The 15,626-nt window shown below is 42.8% G+C and overlaps 1 protein-coding gene across 7 annotated transcripts in view; it reads left to right on the top strand.

Annotated features, from left to right (window-relative positions):
* CENPI (centromere protein I) overlaps nucleotides 1-15,626 on the top strand; it is a 708,963-nt gene that overhangs the window by 319,511 nt on the left and 373,826 nt on the right. For all 7 annotated transcript variants that reach the window (XM_085607721.1, XM_085607722.1, XM_085607716.1 and 4 more), the window contains 2 exons: nucleotides 748-868; nucleotides 12,504-12,592. In XM_085607721.1, the coding sequence (XP_085463847.1) occupies nucleotides 748-868; nucleotides 12,504-12,592 (210 nt within the window). The remainder of the gene's footprint in view (nucleotides 1-747; nucleotides 869-12,503; nucleotides 12,593-15,626) is intronic.

The raw sequence follows: 15,626 nt of genomic DNA, 5'->3' as shown, positions 1-15,626 counted from the left end.
AGTGGTTTTGTGTGTATATAATATATATATCAAAACCTGCAAACAAACTACTTAACATTCAGGGTTTCTGTGTGATTAAACTAATTGAATTTTGCCTTGAGGGCCCTTACACTTTCCACCCAAGGTAGGAAATGAAATCATCTTATGCTGCTGCTGGTTGGCAACAACTGCTGCTCTCATGAAAGTCTGTAGAGTAGCAGTGACCCCAGAATTTAGCTGAGAATATACTTAAGATTTATAAACCATGTGATCAGGTAAAACATGTAGAGCACCTCCCACTGGGTGCCAGATCTGAGTCCACACTGCAGCAAAGATGTAGAAGGAAGATGCAAAAGGAAGAAAAGGTACGGCAGTTCATGAAGCGGGGAGGTTTTTTGACTCTACCTCTGGTATAATGAAAATGTTAACTGTCACCAATTCCCCTCCCATCTGCTCACTCTCTTGCCCTATCAACTCTATCAACTGCCAGATTTCTTCATTGTTTTCATATAATCATTCACAACCTCTTGAACTATGTGCCTCCTCCATATCTGAACAGTGTCTTTTATTTGCATGGCCTGGACAAGTGCACGCTCAGAGGTGAATTAGTTTACCTTTTTCGAGCATTATCCGCTTGTCACAAGTGAGCAATATTTAGGAGTAAAGAACTCTACGAAAGATCTAGTCTTCGACTTTCCATGAGAAGGTATTGTCTTCTTTATTATTCATTTTAGTGTACAGCTGTACTCATGTTCTGGTTTCTTTCAGTTTCCTTCTCAGATGGGCTCTGTGTTGAGGAATCCCATGTTGCTTCACTACATTAACTGTGTCAAAGATGATTCTGCTTTGCTGCGGCTTAATTACTGGATGGCCCAAGTTCTCCACGATGGTATGAAATTGTTGTTGATCTATTTCGTGAGATGTGCATGCTTCTGTAACAATTCTTTTGAATGTGGTCTGGGGAAGGATGTGGCCTAATTCCTAGATTGATTGAAGAAGTGGTTTCTAATCCTCCTCGCCTTTGTACTAGAACACTTTGGAAGATCCTGTGTAAATTACCAAATACTCTATCTCTCTGTACCTATCTGCCAAGACTGAGTGTGCCACAAAAGATTAAGGGCCTATGATGTGAAGTGCTAAAGAAACACTTGGACATTTTGAATTCTGAAAAATTTCAGTGCTACACAGGTGCAATTTGTAAAAAAAAAATATTTAAAAAATAATTATATATATATATATATATATATATATATACATTCATTCTAAACACTAACTGTCCGTGCTGAAAAATTAAGATGTCAATCGTATGCACTCTGTCACTGTACTCTTCTGTTCCTCAATCTGATGGGTATTGGGGCCAGAATCTGCTTTGAGAGATTACTCATTTTTCTAGGAAACAATCAAAACGTAAGTAGGAGGATAAGGGGGAGAAGAAAAAGAAAAACACATTGTTCTCGTATCTGTGCCTGTATACGGATATCATAGTTGATCCTCCCAACACGACTACCATTCTATTTGAAATGTCACTGCTGCCAAAGGTTGTTGGTCCAGCATCAGCCATTAAATATTTCAGTCTCTGAAGATAATATGATGAATCCTGCTTTTTTTCTGTTCCTCTGGAATAATTTGGCAATCCCGTAAGGACTGATCTCCTTCAATGTGATTTTCAGCTGATGTGAGTTTTGCTCTGTATTTTGACCAGATAATACATTTCTCAGATTTCATTTCTGTTAATGAATAAGTACCCAGTCTGTAGTTCTTTAGGTGTACTGCATTAATACTTCACTGTAATTCCCCATCCTTTATTAAAGACACTGCTACTGCACCCGTGTCTTCAGAGGGTGAAGTGCAGGCAGTCTGTACAGCTAATTTAACAAAAAAAGTAATATATGATGGCATGGTGTCTATTTTATCTCCTTTATTTCTCCCTGAGTTGGTAAATTGAGTTCAAGGTAAGATTCCTGTGACTACGTTATAACATGCCACCCTTCCACTTCACTAAAGAGCAGAGGTGGTCGTTGGGTCCTGTTACCTTACTTAAAGGAGAGGTGCCTTTTTGACCTTTTCACCACAAAGCAGCAACATGTGCATACATATTCGAAGTCTGAACAATAGCTAATGTATTCTTCCTGAAATTTATTATGGCTATAGCAGAGGGGATCTTGCATTTACTCCCATCTTTAAATCCTTCTTCCTAAGTTGTCAAGATTAACCCAATCAGCTTTTTGTTCAGTGTGGAGGCACCGTTAATGGAAAGTCCATTGGCACCTGGGCTAGTATTTCTGAAGCTTCCATGTCAAACCATTGGCTGTTAATAAAAAATAAAAAAAAAAGGCAATTGAACATTTTTGGGTAACTTACGAGCTTACCCTGCTCTGCTTACCACAGGGTTTCTAAAGGCAACGGTTGTTGCCTTCATCTCTTTTAAATAAAACAAGAGGAAAGCATGAGAATATTTAAAATATGGGGTACTGTCAGTCAACAATTTGTTCAGAGTCTGACTGTTCTCTGTAGAACCTCATATCTACCACAATTTGAACGACTGGTGGCTTTTGAAGAGCTAATTCATGTCACAAACTCCTGCTGAATTTCCAGTCAAGTTCTGGCATCTGCCATAATCTGGATCTAATTGATACCAAGTTTCCACTCTTTATCAGTAGAGGGTATGATTTCTCAGAGCTGTGTAGGCTACATGGAGTAAAAAGGTTATAGTTAGAGGAGACAGACACATTTTACTCTTCAGAAATGCCTGCTGCTTCAATACAGTACTTGTGAGAGAGCATGTCTTGGCCTGGTTGTCTTGTCCCTGTTCTTACCGACATATTGCAGTTTTATTGTCCCTTGTTTGTTGCTGAACATGTGGCCTTAACCAATATTTATAGGAAGATGACTCGTGTGGGTTTGAGTAACATACTGCCAGGAGGAGGTCATGTTAATGGTTGGATGCATTTCAGAAACCGTTTTTGTTCATCCATAACAATTTATGCTTCTATGACTGCATGCAAAGTGCCCTGGGAGTTCATGATTATCACATTTACCCAGCCAAAGTAGAGGAGATGCCACATCAACATGCTAAGCCTTTGTGTCCCATTTAGTACTCAAATCAATCCATCCCTCCATATTGATACTTTCAGCTTCTTCAGACTGGCAAGGCACCTGTGATAAATGGCCTCAAAAATGAGGATAAAAGATCCTTGGACCTCTTGCAGAATGTTCAGGGAATCTTACTCCTGATGTGAGGCCATCACCGTGCAGCAGTCAACTTTCCACCTTTGTAAAATGTGAATGAAGACCAGTGTAATGCTTTCAGAAGCCAAGACTAGGTTGTCCACAATGAACTAGTGTCCAGAGTAGTTTTCAATCTATAACTGGACCCCTTCACAACCTGGTTCTTCATTTATGCTAGGAACCCCACTGAATATTTCCATTAAAGTCTTAGGTACTGGACCAATGGCGGCATTCGCCACCATCAAAACTAGAAATATTGATTAAAAAAAGAGGTGTTTGATTTACCTGCAGGTGGTTTACTGTTTACATGGTTACTTGCCTCACTTGGGGGTGGTTCTCACCATAACTCCTTGCTGATCGTGGGTGCAATGAGGGGACAGATTCTGCCACCACACAGCCGCTAGGGACTACAGACCCCCGAATTCCCTCCTGGCTCCACTTGAGCCCGGAGTGCTATTTCAAGCACGCTGTGGTCCCGCTGCGTGGGCTGCGCCTGGACAAAGCCTGGGCCTGCTCTTGCCCCTCAGACTGGAAGAGGCTCGGCCCACTCTCTGACTCCGGGGCTTTTAGGGTGAGTGTTTGTGTCTCTTTGGAGTTTTAACACCGCAGTAGAACCATTTTACAGATATTGTCCCTGTGCTATGAAGCTAAATCATAAAGGGAAAACTGAAAGAGGACATTCCTTGCTCCCTGCTAAAGACCACCAGCATACACAATATGATCCAGAGAGCCAAGGAAATCATTTCAACAGAGATTGACTGGTAAATCCGGCCCATATCCTCCAAGTGGCTCAAAAGGAGGTTGCTTGTCAGTCATCTCTAGCTGACAAACGCCCCAGACAATGTTCGGCAATACAGTCTCCTGTGGCCTCCGTTATCCCTCGTACTGATCTTAATGTTGCAGATCTTCCACTACCTAGTACCCGAGGAATAAAGCATGAACCTCCCTGGGTGGTTGATCTCATGGAATCTTACTTTGAGTATATCAAAGACTATTTACAAACATAGTTATCTTTGTCAGAGTAGTTGGAAGCCATTGAAAAAATCTGTTGCTACCCATAGCCACAGTCAGAAAAAGCAAGCTGTTGGTCACACATCCGAGGGAACAGCTAGTGCTCGAGCCCCCTATTCGATTGTCAAAACAATCACCTCCAGGAGAAGGGCATTCCACACATCTCCAGAGGCAAAGAACTCTGACTCACTGCTCCCAACAATTTTGCTCCAATCATGACCAGGAGATTGTTGTCTTGGGTGTTACACATTTTGCTAAATCCCAAGAAGCCATTAAGGCATCCAGCCCCCCACCTCCATCCGTCAGGAGCTGAGGGATGCCCATTTACACCTGATCCCCCTGCACTTACCAAGAGGCAACCTGGGATTGACCTTCCGCAATCCTCTTGTCCATATGTTCTTGTGCTGATTGGTGTTTTGCCATCCTGGATGGAGTAGGGTGACTAGTATCAACAGGGAAAATTCCCCTGCGGTTTATCGAATGAGTAACATTCGATTGGATTAATTGCTCACATGACCGCCTCCTCGGTGATACTGAAGATTGTGGGGTTTGATTTTAATTGCCAGTTCGAACCCCCTAGATGATGTTGGGGTGTCTCTTACTCATGATGAAGATACTGTATGGGGTATCCCTAGGCCTGATTAGGAAATGGTCCCTTCTGGCTTTGCAGTTCAATGCCCTCACCATGAAACTGGGACTTTGGGCAGTGAATGGGAGAAATAGGCCAGATAGCGAGGGGAAATGTACTTTTAATCGGTTGCCCAGTACCAGCCTCATTGATTACATTTTAATGGATCTCCGGGCTTGGATTTTACTGATCAACTTTACTGTTTATTGCTTGGATAGTGATCACAATGCCCTATCACTTGAGGTGGCCCCTTCTGGTTTGGGTCTGAAGCTTTGTTGGGGGGACCCCCTAGATCCTAGGTACACATGTCCAGCAACGTGCACATAGTTAAGTGGGCCAGCAAGAAGGATCTGGAAGAGCATATGGGCAAAATATACTCCTTGGTAGCTGGCTGTCTAGGAGACCTTCTCAGTCTGAGGAGGGATGAGGAATGGAAGTTGATTTGAATTCCGTCTGTTTAATTCACAAGTTGTTTAATGATGTTAAAGGGTATTTTATGTGGAAGCCAAAAGGTTCTGTAGTTCTGACAGCAGTGAAGAGTAGGGACCACCGTGCCTTTTGGAACCTAGTATCGATGGGATGCAAAGAGGGTGTTTGCCCAACCATGTCTAATGTCTCTGCGTCAGAATGGGTAACCCACTTCTCTTCATTATACTCTCAGAAAGAAGTAGGGATCCCACCCCACCAAATACTGATGGCTGAATATAACCATGAGTGGAGGGGATGGCTACCCATACAGTTTGAATCTTAACCCAATCATCCTAGTGGATGTTAATACAGTTATCACTAAGGTAGCAACTAATAAAGCTCCAGGATTAGATAAGATCTTTTGAGATCTTTATAGGAGTGAATTGGATGTATAGGGGCCTTACTGTCTGGTAATTTTTAATAACCTGCTCAATGGAGCTTCCATAGCTCCCACATGGGTAGAGGCTGAAATAATCCCCATTCATAAAAAGGGATACCTTTTAGGACCCCTATAACTACAGGCCAATCAGTCTTATTGATTGCTCACAAACATTATTCTGTACCATACTCCTTTTCTCGACTTCATTCCTGGATGGAAGAGCATAACATTCTAACTTCCCTACAGGCTGGATTCAGGGAGGGAATTAGCACAGTCAATCAAGCTTTTTGTTTCCAACTAATTTATTGTAAAATAGTGGTCGGGGGGGGGGGGGGGCAGCAGTCTTTATATTGCATTAGTCGTTCTACGATTGGCGTTCAATATGGTACCTCGACTGAAACTTTGGCAGGTTAAGGCTACCCTGGGTGTCCCTCTTGATCTTCGGCAAATTTTAGCCAGACCATATCTGGATAATTTTTCACAAGTGCAATGTGGAATGTTGGATGAACTGACGGTCCCCTTCCCTGTTGACCATGAGGTTAGGCAAGGGTGCATCCTCGACCCCACTCTTTTCACTATATGTGAATGATCTGATTTCTTTTTTGGATGATTGATTGTGATGGCGACACCCAGATTGGCGAACATTAAGACTATGGTCTTAATGTGCGCGGATGACACTCTTTTAATTTCCAAATGTCCCATGGGCTTACAAACATTTTAGGTCAGTTTGAAAGGTTCTGTGAACAGAGGGGTCTTGAAATTAATGTTGATTAAACCAAATTTATGATTTTAGATCCTAGCCGCACCACGCCAGCTAGCCCTACACTTATCTGTGTTCCTTTAGAGTGGGTTAAGGTCTTTAAGTACCTAGAACTGACACTCACTGAGGATTTGGACTGAAGCTGCCATATTGAGAAACGGAGACGCAAACTCTTGCAGCATAGTGGGTCTTAAGTAAAGGCGCAACAAAGTTTGTGTTTCTGCCCAGTATCTCCTGTGATTCAAATATATATAATGCAGGCCTTGGGAGCTGCTTCGTATGGGTCTGAACTTCGGGTTTATAAAAACATGTTCAAACTACAAGATACAGAGAATAGTATCCTTAGCCAATTATTGGGGCTGATTAGTAGTACCGCAATAATCCCACTCAGATTTGATCTGGGTTTGTGGTCCATTACTGAGGGTGCAAAGATCAGGCCAATTCTTTATTGGTGACTGATTTGAGCTACCCCGGAGTTGTCTACCTATCAAGCTGGCCATATAGAGGGTTCGGAATAGTGGGATCCAGAAGTATCCCATGGATTAGATGTGTGGAAGATACTCTAAGATAGGGTGCGGAGATCTGTGGGAGGTGCCAGAGGTTGTACCGGTCATCAGTAAAACCCAGGTAAAAGAAAGAAACTATCAGTACAAATTGGGTCAAATACTGACCGTTCCATCCTATGGTGCCCAGACTGACTGATTCCTACAGACTAAGGTAACCTATCACATTGAACACTTCCTTGACGAAATTGAACCTCTGTTGGCAAAGAAACAGTATTTGCAGTTTAGGTATGGATCCTTGCCCATCGCTTCCTTTACTGGTAAATGGGCTTGTAAGTTGGAATCAACTGGGTGCTCTTGCCCAGTCTGTGGCTCTGAAAGGGAAAAGGTAGAGCATGTGGTTTTTTTTGTCCAGCATATTTCAGCAGGAAAAAGTGGATTATTCCAATCTGTCGGCTCTTGGGTGTTCGAGAATACCTCAGTGTCCTTCACATTTTAAGGTTCGATGTAAGGAACATATAGTCTTTGCTCTATCACGCTGCTTACTCTCAATGTGGCAGCTGAGGCAACTGTCAAGCTTTTAATTAGCCATCCCTGCCCCTAGTATTCCCCACATTATAATCTAAAGTATTTATTACTTGTCCCATAAGGGCTCTCCATCGTGGCTGTATTGTGTAATGGTTTTCCAGTAGATCTCATCTTTAAGTATCTCAGTATTTACCTTGAAATAACTATGCTTTATTCTGTTTCTGGTTTTAGACACGTATTAAATGAGAAACAGTAGATGGGGCACATTTGTCAGATTGCTGTGGGGCCCTCGAATTGTGTGTAATGGATTATTGCCCCCTTACTATCTGAGGAATCCGTATTGGTTTCTTTTTTAGGGTTTGCGATGCTCTAGGAGGGCCTTTAGCCATCGGTCTTCACTTTCCAAGCACTGCACTCGTGCTTGTGGCGGCATCCGCCTTGCAGGAGCGAGCAGCGGCGCACCACAAGCACGAGTGCAGTGCTTGAAAAGTGAAGACTGCTTTTCTAAGAGCGCGCGCGCCTCTCTCCTCGCCCACACATCCCGGCCACTCACTCGCTCCGTCCTCTCCTGTTTTTTTGCTTGCACTTCTTGTTCCACTTTTTGCAGCCTAATTAGCTCCATCTGCCGTGCTTTCACCGGAGACAGGAAATATGGTATGAAACGGCGTAAGCAGGCCCTGGGTGTAGACCGCTACAATTTGTTCTAAACCTCCGCAATGACTTACTATTTAGCAGGTAAGTGCCCGTGGGCTGCAGGGACACAATTTGCTCACTATTCAGCACAGTTTGGTCTTAATACAATGCCTTTAAAAAAAACGAAACTGATGCTTTGGTTGATGAGCTGCAGAGAAACTGACACGCATACACTGTGCGCATCAGCGTGAATGAAGAGCTTCCGTGTTGAAGACAATTGCGACGCGTTCCACAAAGCTACTGCGTCATGACGTTCTGTGCGTTCCGACGGAAGAACTCAGAATAGCCAAAATTCGGAGAACGGATCACAGAACGCTGACAAGGGTGAGTCGCGTGAATATTTTCAAATTATGCTCGAGCTCGAGCAATGCAAGTGCGAGATTTAAAGAAAGCTATAGCCATGAAGGAAATGTCACTGCCGATCCGATTGTATCTTCTAAACATTTCTGGCTTTCAAAGGGTGCGCCCGGAGTGAGTTTAATAAAGTAAGCAGTGAAGAAAAAAAAACTCGTAATAGAGTTGAAAGGGCACGGCTCTCTCTTCTTTGCCTTCACTCGTTCAAGAGTTCCGCTTCCATTCCATCCAAAAGCCAAATAGTCTGTTACAACGAAAGCGAGTCGTGGAAACAAAATTAATGGAAATCGAACTTACTCAGAGTAGAAGTTCACTCTCACGGGATCCGGGCACGCTGTATTCAAGCACAAGAAAGTCAAAATCGGCACCTTGTTGTATGATGAAAGCTTGTGTAGCGAAATCCCATCTTCTGTCGCCAATGAAATGATGACTTGTACACAAGGATTGATTTGTAGATTTATTCACAGGCAGAGAGAGCCGTCCCTTGAGTCTCCAGACCAGGAATCCAACTGACAGTATAAAGAACACTCAATCACAGAATCTACCAACACTCTAAATGACCTAACAGAGTTCCACATACCTAATGCCATGACATCACCACACTTTCCCCCCCATTAGGAAGGGAAACATTTTCAAGGGCTTTTAGTTTATCTTAAAAATTCTCTATTTATTGGGCTAAAATTTTACTTATGACAAATCAAGAGCCTTCATGTCTTTTCCCTATTTCGGTACAGCGGTTTAGACTGGTGGAGGAACCTGATAGATCAATAACCCTGGATGTCTATGATCCATTCTCCAGGCCCTTCCAGTACCAACTCTATGCCACCAAAACAGCTCTTCTAAGCAGTGCTGGATGCTATTTCCCCGCGTATTTGGCACATTTCCATTAAGAGGCGCTCTGGTACAAAATGGCTGCCCTCTGTGACATTATCTTGCAATCAGGAGAGCATAGAATAGGATGTCAACCTAGCTGTTAATTCAGAGGGTGTGCAGCTTCCACCTCCATCTCCCCATCCACACCAAAGCGGCATGTGCAGACTGTGTCAAGAAAATAAGAAAAGGAAGAAGGAAGAAAAACACTGGTGTGGCTGGCAGAAAGCAGACAATGTCCCTGTGAGGTGTGAAGTTGTTTTTCCTTGTACATGACTACTGAGCTCTGCCACATTCCACCACACAACAACCTGTGTATGTCCGAGCCCAGGATGATGCCCCTTGAAGTTTTTCCCTCTGGCTGCAGTCTTAATTTCCATATGACTAAAATATTTTTATTCAGTAAACATCCTGTTTGTTCCCTTCAGTAGGGGGATCTAAATAAACTTCTGATGGCAAATTAAATATTGAATAGAGCTAAACAAATAACCTCATGTAATGGTATTTAAATGGTTAATCTAATTTAGAAAACGTGGTGACTAAACAAATTTGAAAAAGAGAAATTAAGTTCTTAAATTACTGCCATCATCTTATTAAAGATCAAACCAAGATACTGATAACAAATATCCAAATTTTTCTTCGAAAAAGGTAAGACTCGGATATCCGGTGTTGTACAGGATCCCAGAACGCCACAGCCAGACTCACACACTTCACGCCGCACCTCGGAAAACATCACTGGTCACCAGTTCACCAACGCTGCCAGTTTAAACTCCTCACACATGCACACAACACGGGACCAGCATACCTCAATTGCAGCCTTCACTTGCACCGACCCACCAGAAACCAACGCTCAGCCACACTCTATCTCACACACATTAGTGTATCAGCAACACTAGAACGGGTGGCCTAGCCTTCTCCTACGTCACACCCAAAATAAGCAGCAGAATCCCTCTACACCTCGGGGCCTAGCAGGCAGGACAGTTTTGTTGTTTTTGAAAATATCTGAGCCAGATGGGCCCAGGCTGTGGTCCAAATTGAGACTAGCACTGATGACGGTCATTGAAATAACACATGAGAACAAGAACAAATACAATGTGTAAATAACTTTTTTCAGATAGTTTCACTTAAGACCAGGTTTATCCTCGTTCCTGTGTGTGGACGAGCGTCCCTGTGTGCTGCTCAGTACCGCAGCGTTTCCTGCTGGAGCAGGCAATCCAGTAATGCTGTGCTTGTATGCAGGTAACGCACTCCGCGACAATGTGTTATTATTATCGGGTCACTGTTTGGCAGGGCTAACTTTGCCCTTCATTCTTGCGAGGGCCGTTAGTTGTGTACTATTATATTGAATAATGCCAACGCCACTGATTTACAGTGCTCAGAAATGCAAAATTGTGGTATTGATTTCTGTACGAAAAACTAGTTACTCATTCTACAACAAAAGTAACAACACTACCCGCTTCTTAAATATGCCTCTCCAAATAGGATATTATTCACGGTTTATGAATCACAGACTATGTATATTGGTCTTGGCTGATGGAAGGGTAAGTGATATTTAACTTCTGGAAAATAGGCAAAAGAGGAATCCAAATCCGTTTTACAGAAGGAAATAAGTCTAGACAACTTGGTTATTTCCCACCTTAGTAATGGTAATCCTATTGGCTTCAGTACCTTATGGTTGTATTTTTAAATGTTACTCCCTGTTGCTCTGACTGAGCAAACGCATGTTATAATAATATATTTGTCATTACTTTAAGGCCTGCTCTTTAATGAAAATGTGTATGCTAAAACTAGTTTAAAACCTGCACCGCTATGAACGGAAGTGGACACTAGATTACGACTGATGTCAAAACGGGGCCTCTGTTGCTCCTGTGTGGCGGTACAATCTGTCAATCAACGGTGCAGCGTGCAGTGCGTGCCGGTCTGCTTGCAAAGCGCGGGCCTTTCAGGAACAGAATCCGGGGGGCGATGGCTACTTTCAGGAACAGAATCCGGGGGGAGATGGATATGGGTGAATGTTGGAAGCCCGGCTTTTGTTCATGGAGTTTTTGGCAGTTTTTTCGTCTTCATTATTTGTGGAATGCTTTTTGAGAATGTGATTCGCGTGGTCATTGGTAGAAATTTGATATGCACAGTTAAGGCCCCCACAGGGTGAAATCTTCAGATGAATGGATAACTAGTTTAATTACCATGTTACAGTGAGTGATAAGAATCCAGTATGCCGTTAGCTATTCCGAAGTGGTTTCTTTTAATTTGCATAAATCGTAAATCTTTTCTTTATCGGCAATCACAATGCAGTTTCATTTTTTGCACCCTTCTGACCTGTTCGGACGTTTGTGTGCTTGTAAAACCACAGCCAGCTCGATATTTTAATGTGCTTTCTTTTGCTGCTAAAAGGCCACATGTCCCATTCAGGTTGACCTTGAGTGCCCTCTGGTAGGGAGAAATGCAGCCAGAACTGCTCTTTACAGAGCAACATCATGAAGGTCAGGGCCATAGTTGTGTTTTGACTTCAGAGCAGTTACTCAAACAGGCTCTGAGAATATGTAGTCCTATTTTTACGTACTTCTTTCTGTTTTTCCTGCTACTTTCTTTGGCGTGGACTTCGGTTTATGAAGTTGTGGTCCTTGGGATGGATACGTGACTTGTAAGGCTAGGCCTCCAACATAGGTATCTTAATAAAACTCGTAAGGAACCTGTCCACCCCAACAAATGAAATCGAACTTGAGCTCAAAGAAAGCAATTACGATGACTTCTATCGGTTCGTGGGGTTCTGGAGATTCTCCACTGTCTTAAGGCTAACTTCTGTTTTGGGTTAATTGCCAAAGCATTTCATTTGTTTAGTTTTCTTTCATTAAAGTTGTCATTTTAATATGTAGTTTAACCAAAAAAGTATTTTTAAGAAAGGGAGAGGCCAGCGTTTCCATGGCAGCCCCGTTTAACGGAAAGTATCTCCTCCTCAGAGCCTCAAAAATGATGTGCGGTTGGGACGTGGAGGCTAAACGTCGAATTTCTTGTAATTTAATTCTGTATTCGTTACTCTTCAATCCTTTAATTTCTTCGTAATTATTCCATAAAAAATTCACTTCCAACTTTTCTTCACAGACTGTGCGTGGTACACTGGAAAAAAGCATAACGAGGCAGAGGTCAAGGCCTTCCTGGACACCATCTCAAATGCACAGCAGTTTCTGCAAGTAAGTTTTTAAACACATTTGCTTATTTTTTATGTGATTAACGGCTGCCTGTATGTATTGATTACCAGAGGGCTTCTCCTTTAATACTGTGATGCACTTTCTAAGGGTCAGTAATAGGTTTGTGCAAAAGCGAGTAAGGTCTGTGTGTGGCTTGTAGTTTTCTAGACGGTGTCGGAAACATGTTGAGTGTGCATCAAAATGTCACTTTGCCTTTACGCTGCAGCAAGGTACAATTTTCATCAATCTAAATGTTTAACTGCTTCCTTGCATCAGCATTTGGTTCATGGCACAAACATTGTGTTTTGTGCTCTGTGGGATCCTAATTGCAGCCACACCTACACGCGCTCCTTTTCTTATCTAATTAATAGCTGTTATTGCAGAAACCGCTATCCCTGCTAATGTGAATCTCTAGGCTTTAATAATGTGTTTTTGAGATCGCCAGGTCATCGCTGGTTATTCTTACGGAGTTGAGCGCTGTCTTGTCAGTCTTGACCTGCCTCAGTAAACCCGTTGGATCTGAAACCATCTTGTCTAGCAGTTCATCTCACAGCGGGTTGGTAGTACCAGGCACTGAACTGTGCTCTCTATAATCCTGTTCCCGACGGGTCGATGATGCTACTGGAGCACTCGGGTGTTCATTGTTTAGGTTTCGCATGCAAGCACTTTGAAATCTCTTGTATTCAATATATCTTACAAGGGGTCTCTTGTCAGTTTCCAGAGCCGAGTTACTGTGTTCATTCGCTTTTGTGTGGAACTTCTGTTTTTTGTTAATTTCCCCTGGCTGCACGCATTTACGATACTTCTACTAAAGCTGTTCACACTATTTAAACCCATTTACTGTCCATTTTAAATCTCTTCCCACGGAAAAGGCAGTCCGCTTCTAACAATATGCTGGGTGCTTGCTTTGTGTTACTTAGTTGTGTAAAGCAGATGCTTTAGCACGTTTGTGGCATTTCCCATTCATGCTTCAGATCCGGATTGAGTTTTTTCAATTTAATCTATTGGGTCATTATGATCAAATTCCAAATGTTGTAATCAATCAATCATTTAATTTGTAAAGCGCACTACATACCCGTAAGGGTTTCAAGGCACTGGGTGTGGGAGGGGTGGGGGGTGGGGGGGAGGGGGTGCTGCTGCTCCTGGTCGAAGAGCCAGTTCTTGAGATGTCTCCTGAAAGTCAGCAGGTCTTCGGTTGCATTGCATGTTAAAAATAAAGTCAATATACAAGAGCTATGCTATATTTTGCTACTAAACAGGCGGCCACAAGTGCAGTTACCTTGCACACAACTGGGTCATGATTTGAATGGTGCAGCAGGTGTAGTGGCACCGGGAGCAAAAGTTGTCAACTCCTAAACACCTTATATTGCTATATTTTACTACTAAACAGGCAAACACAATTGCAGTTATCTTGCAGTTCCAAGGAACTGGATTTGAATGGTGCAGCAGGTGCAGTGGCACTGGGGCCAAAAGCTTTAGGGACCCCACTAAATGCAGAATATTGCTAAATGTAACTACTAAATAAGTAGAGACAAGTGCAGTTACCTTGCAGGCACTAGAGTCATGGTTTCAATGATGCAACAGGTGCAGTGACACCGGGGTCCAAAGCTCTAAGAACCCCTCTAAACACCATATATTGCTATATTTTACTACTAAACAGGCAGCCACAAATGTTATCTTGCAGGCATAGGGGGCCTGATTTGAATGGTGCCGCAGGTGCAGTGGCACCGGGCCCAAAAGTTGTCAGAACTCCTCTAAACACATACAATTGCTATTAAATCCATCAATTCTATTAGTTCCCTCTTTCATTTTTCAACAAGTTGATATTACTTACCCGCACTATACCACGAGTAACAGCACAATATATTGCCTTTTTGTACATAAATTAAGACACTTTAACAGAGTTTCCCTAACTCTTATTGTACAACTATTCAGAAAGTTAAAACTTTAAACAAAAAAAAACCAACCTATTAATCACATAGGTGAAACGAACATTTACCAATGCTTATTTACCTCTAGAGTTTATCTGACTGACCTCTGTGAGAAGCACAAGCCGTGCTGTGAGTCGTCTGATTTTAATTCGAGATTTGATCAGTGGTCTTTTGGGGTTTCACCCATTTATCCAGTAGCTAAGGATTCTTAAGAGACAGATAATTAACCTTGTTCAAGTGGGCAAGTCAACAATAAAACCATATTGTGGCGGATATCACGCTCTTTGTCGCCATCTAATGGGGAAAATGGACGAAGCAGCACAAACCTTTACTCAGGATCTGCCATGCTGACTGTACACTGACGGAAGAGTTCACAAACCAACCCTGCACCTGTTTTCGGTACCAGGGTGCTTATACATTCACTCGTTCAACTCCCATAAGTATCAGTCAGATTAATTAGCCGCTCTGAACATTTTTAATTGAACAACCTTCGTTGGGCAACTGCTTTGAGTTAGGATTTAGTTGCCCATTCGGATTTTGGATTCTATGTTAATACATTTGTTACTTTTTTATTTGGCTGATCTTGAACTAGTTAATTTCTCTCGAAGTGTCCTCTTTCAAGAATCACTCCCATGCTAACCCAGTCTTCATTTATTAGATAGTTCCCCTCTGCCCCCTCTCACCCTCAGGCTTACTCTGAAGAGTTATCTGATAGACTTCTAGACAGAGATTCCTTACCTTAACGTTTTCCCCAGGTGTCAGACTGGATCTGGAAAGTTTTCACGAGCAGTGCCCCTGTGCACCAGTAAGTGGTGGTGTTCAGGTATATGTGGCATCGACCAAGCCGAAAGTGACATGCGTGGTGCCTATATAGGTGCCACCTTAGCCCGCTGCAGTCATTTATTTTCTTTCCGCGCAGATCCGTAAAGAGCTACCCCCAGTCTTTTTTGACTGCCCCTTTTCTGTCTTTTTGTCACAATTTCTTTGAGACCTTGTCTCCTGGTGTGTCGTGGTTTCCTCCAGGAAAGGTGGGTTTTAGCCATGTGTTACCCGTCATCGATTAAGGTCGGTGACAGACCCGCATGTGGTGTGTCTTTGGTGCTCGG

This window comes from Triturus cristatus, chromosome 5_2 (genome assembly GCF_964204655.1).
Source record: "Triturus cristatus chromosome 5_2, aTriCri1.1, whole genome shotgun sequence".
NCBI classification, from domain to species: domain Eukaryota; kingdom Metazoa; phylum Chordata; class Amphibia; order Caudata; family Salamandridae; genus Triturus; species Triturus cristatus.
The sequence above is the reverse complement of the archived record's forward strand: the minus strand, read 5'-3'. Positions and strand labels throughout refer to the sequence as shown.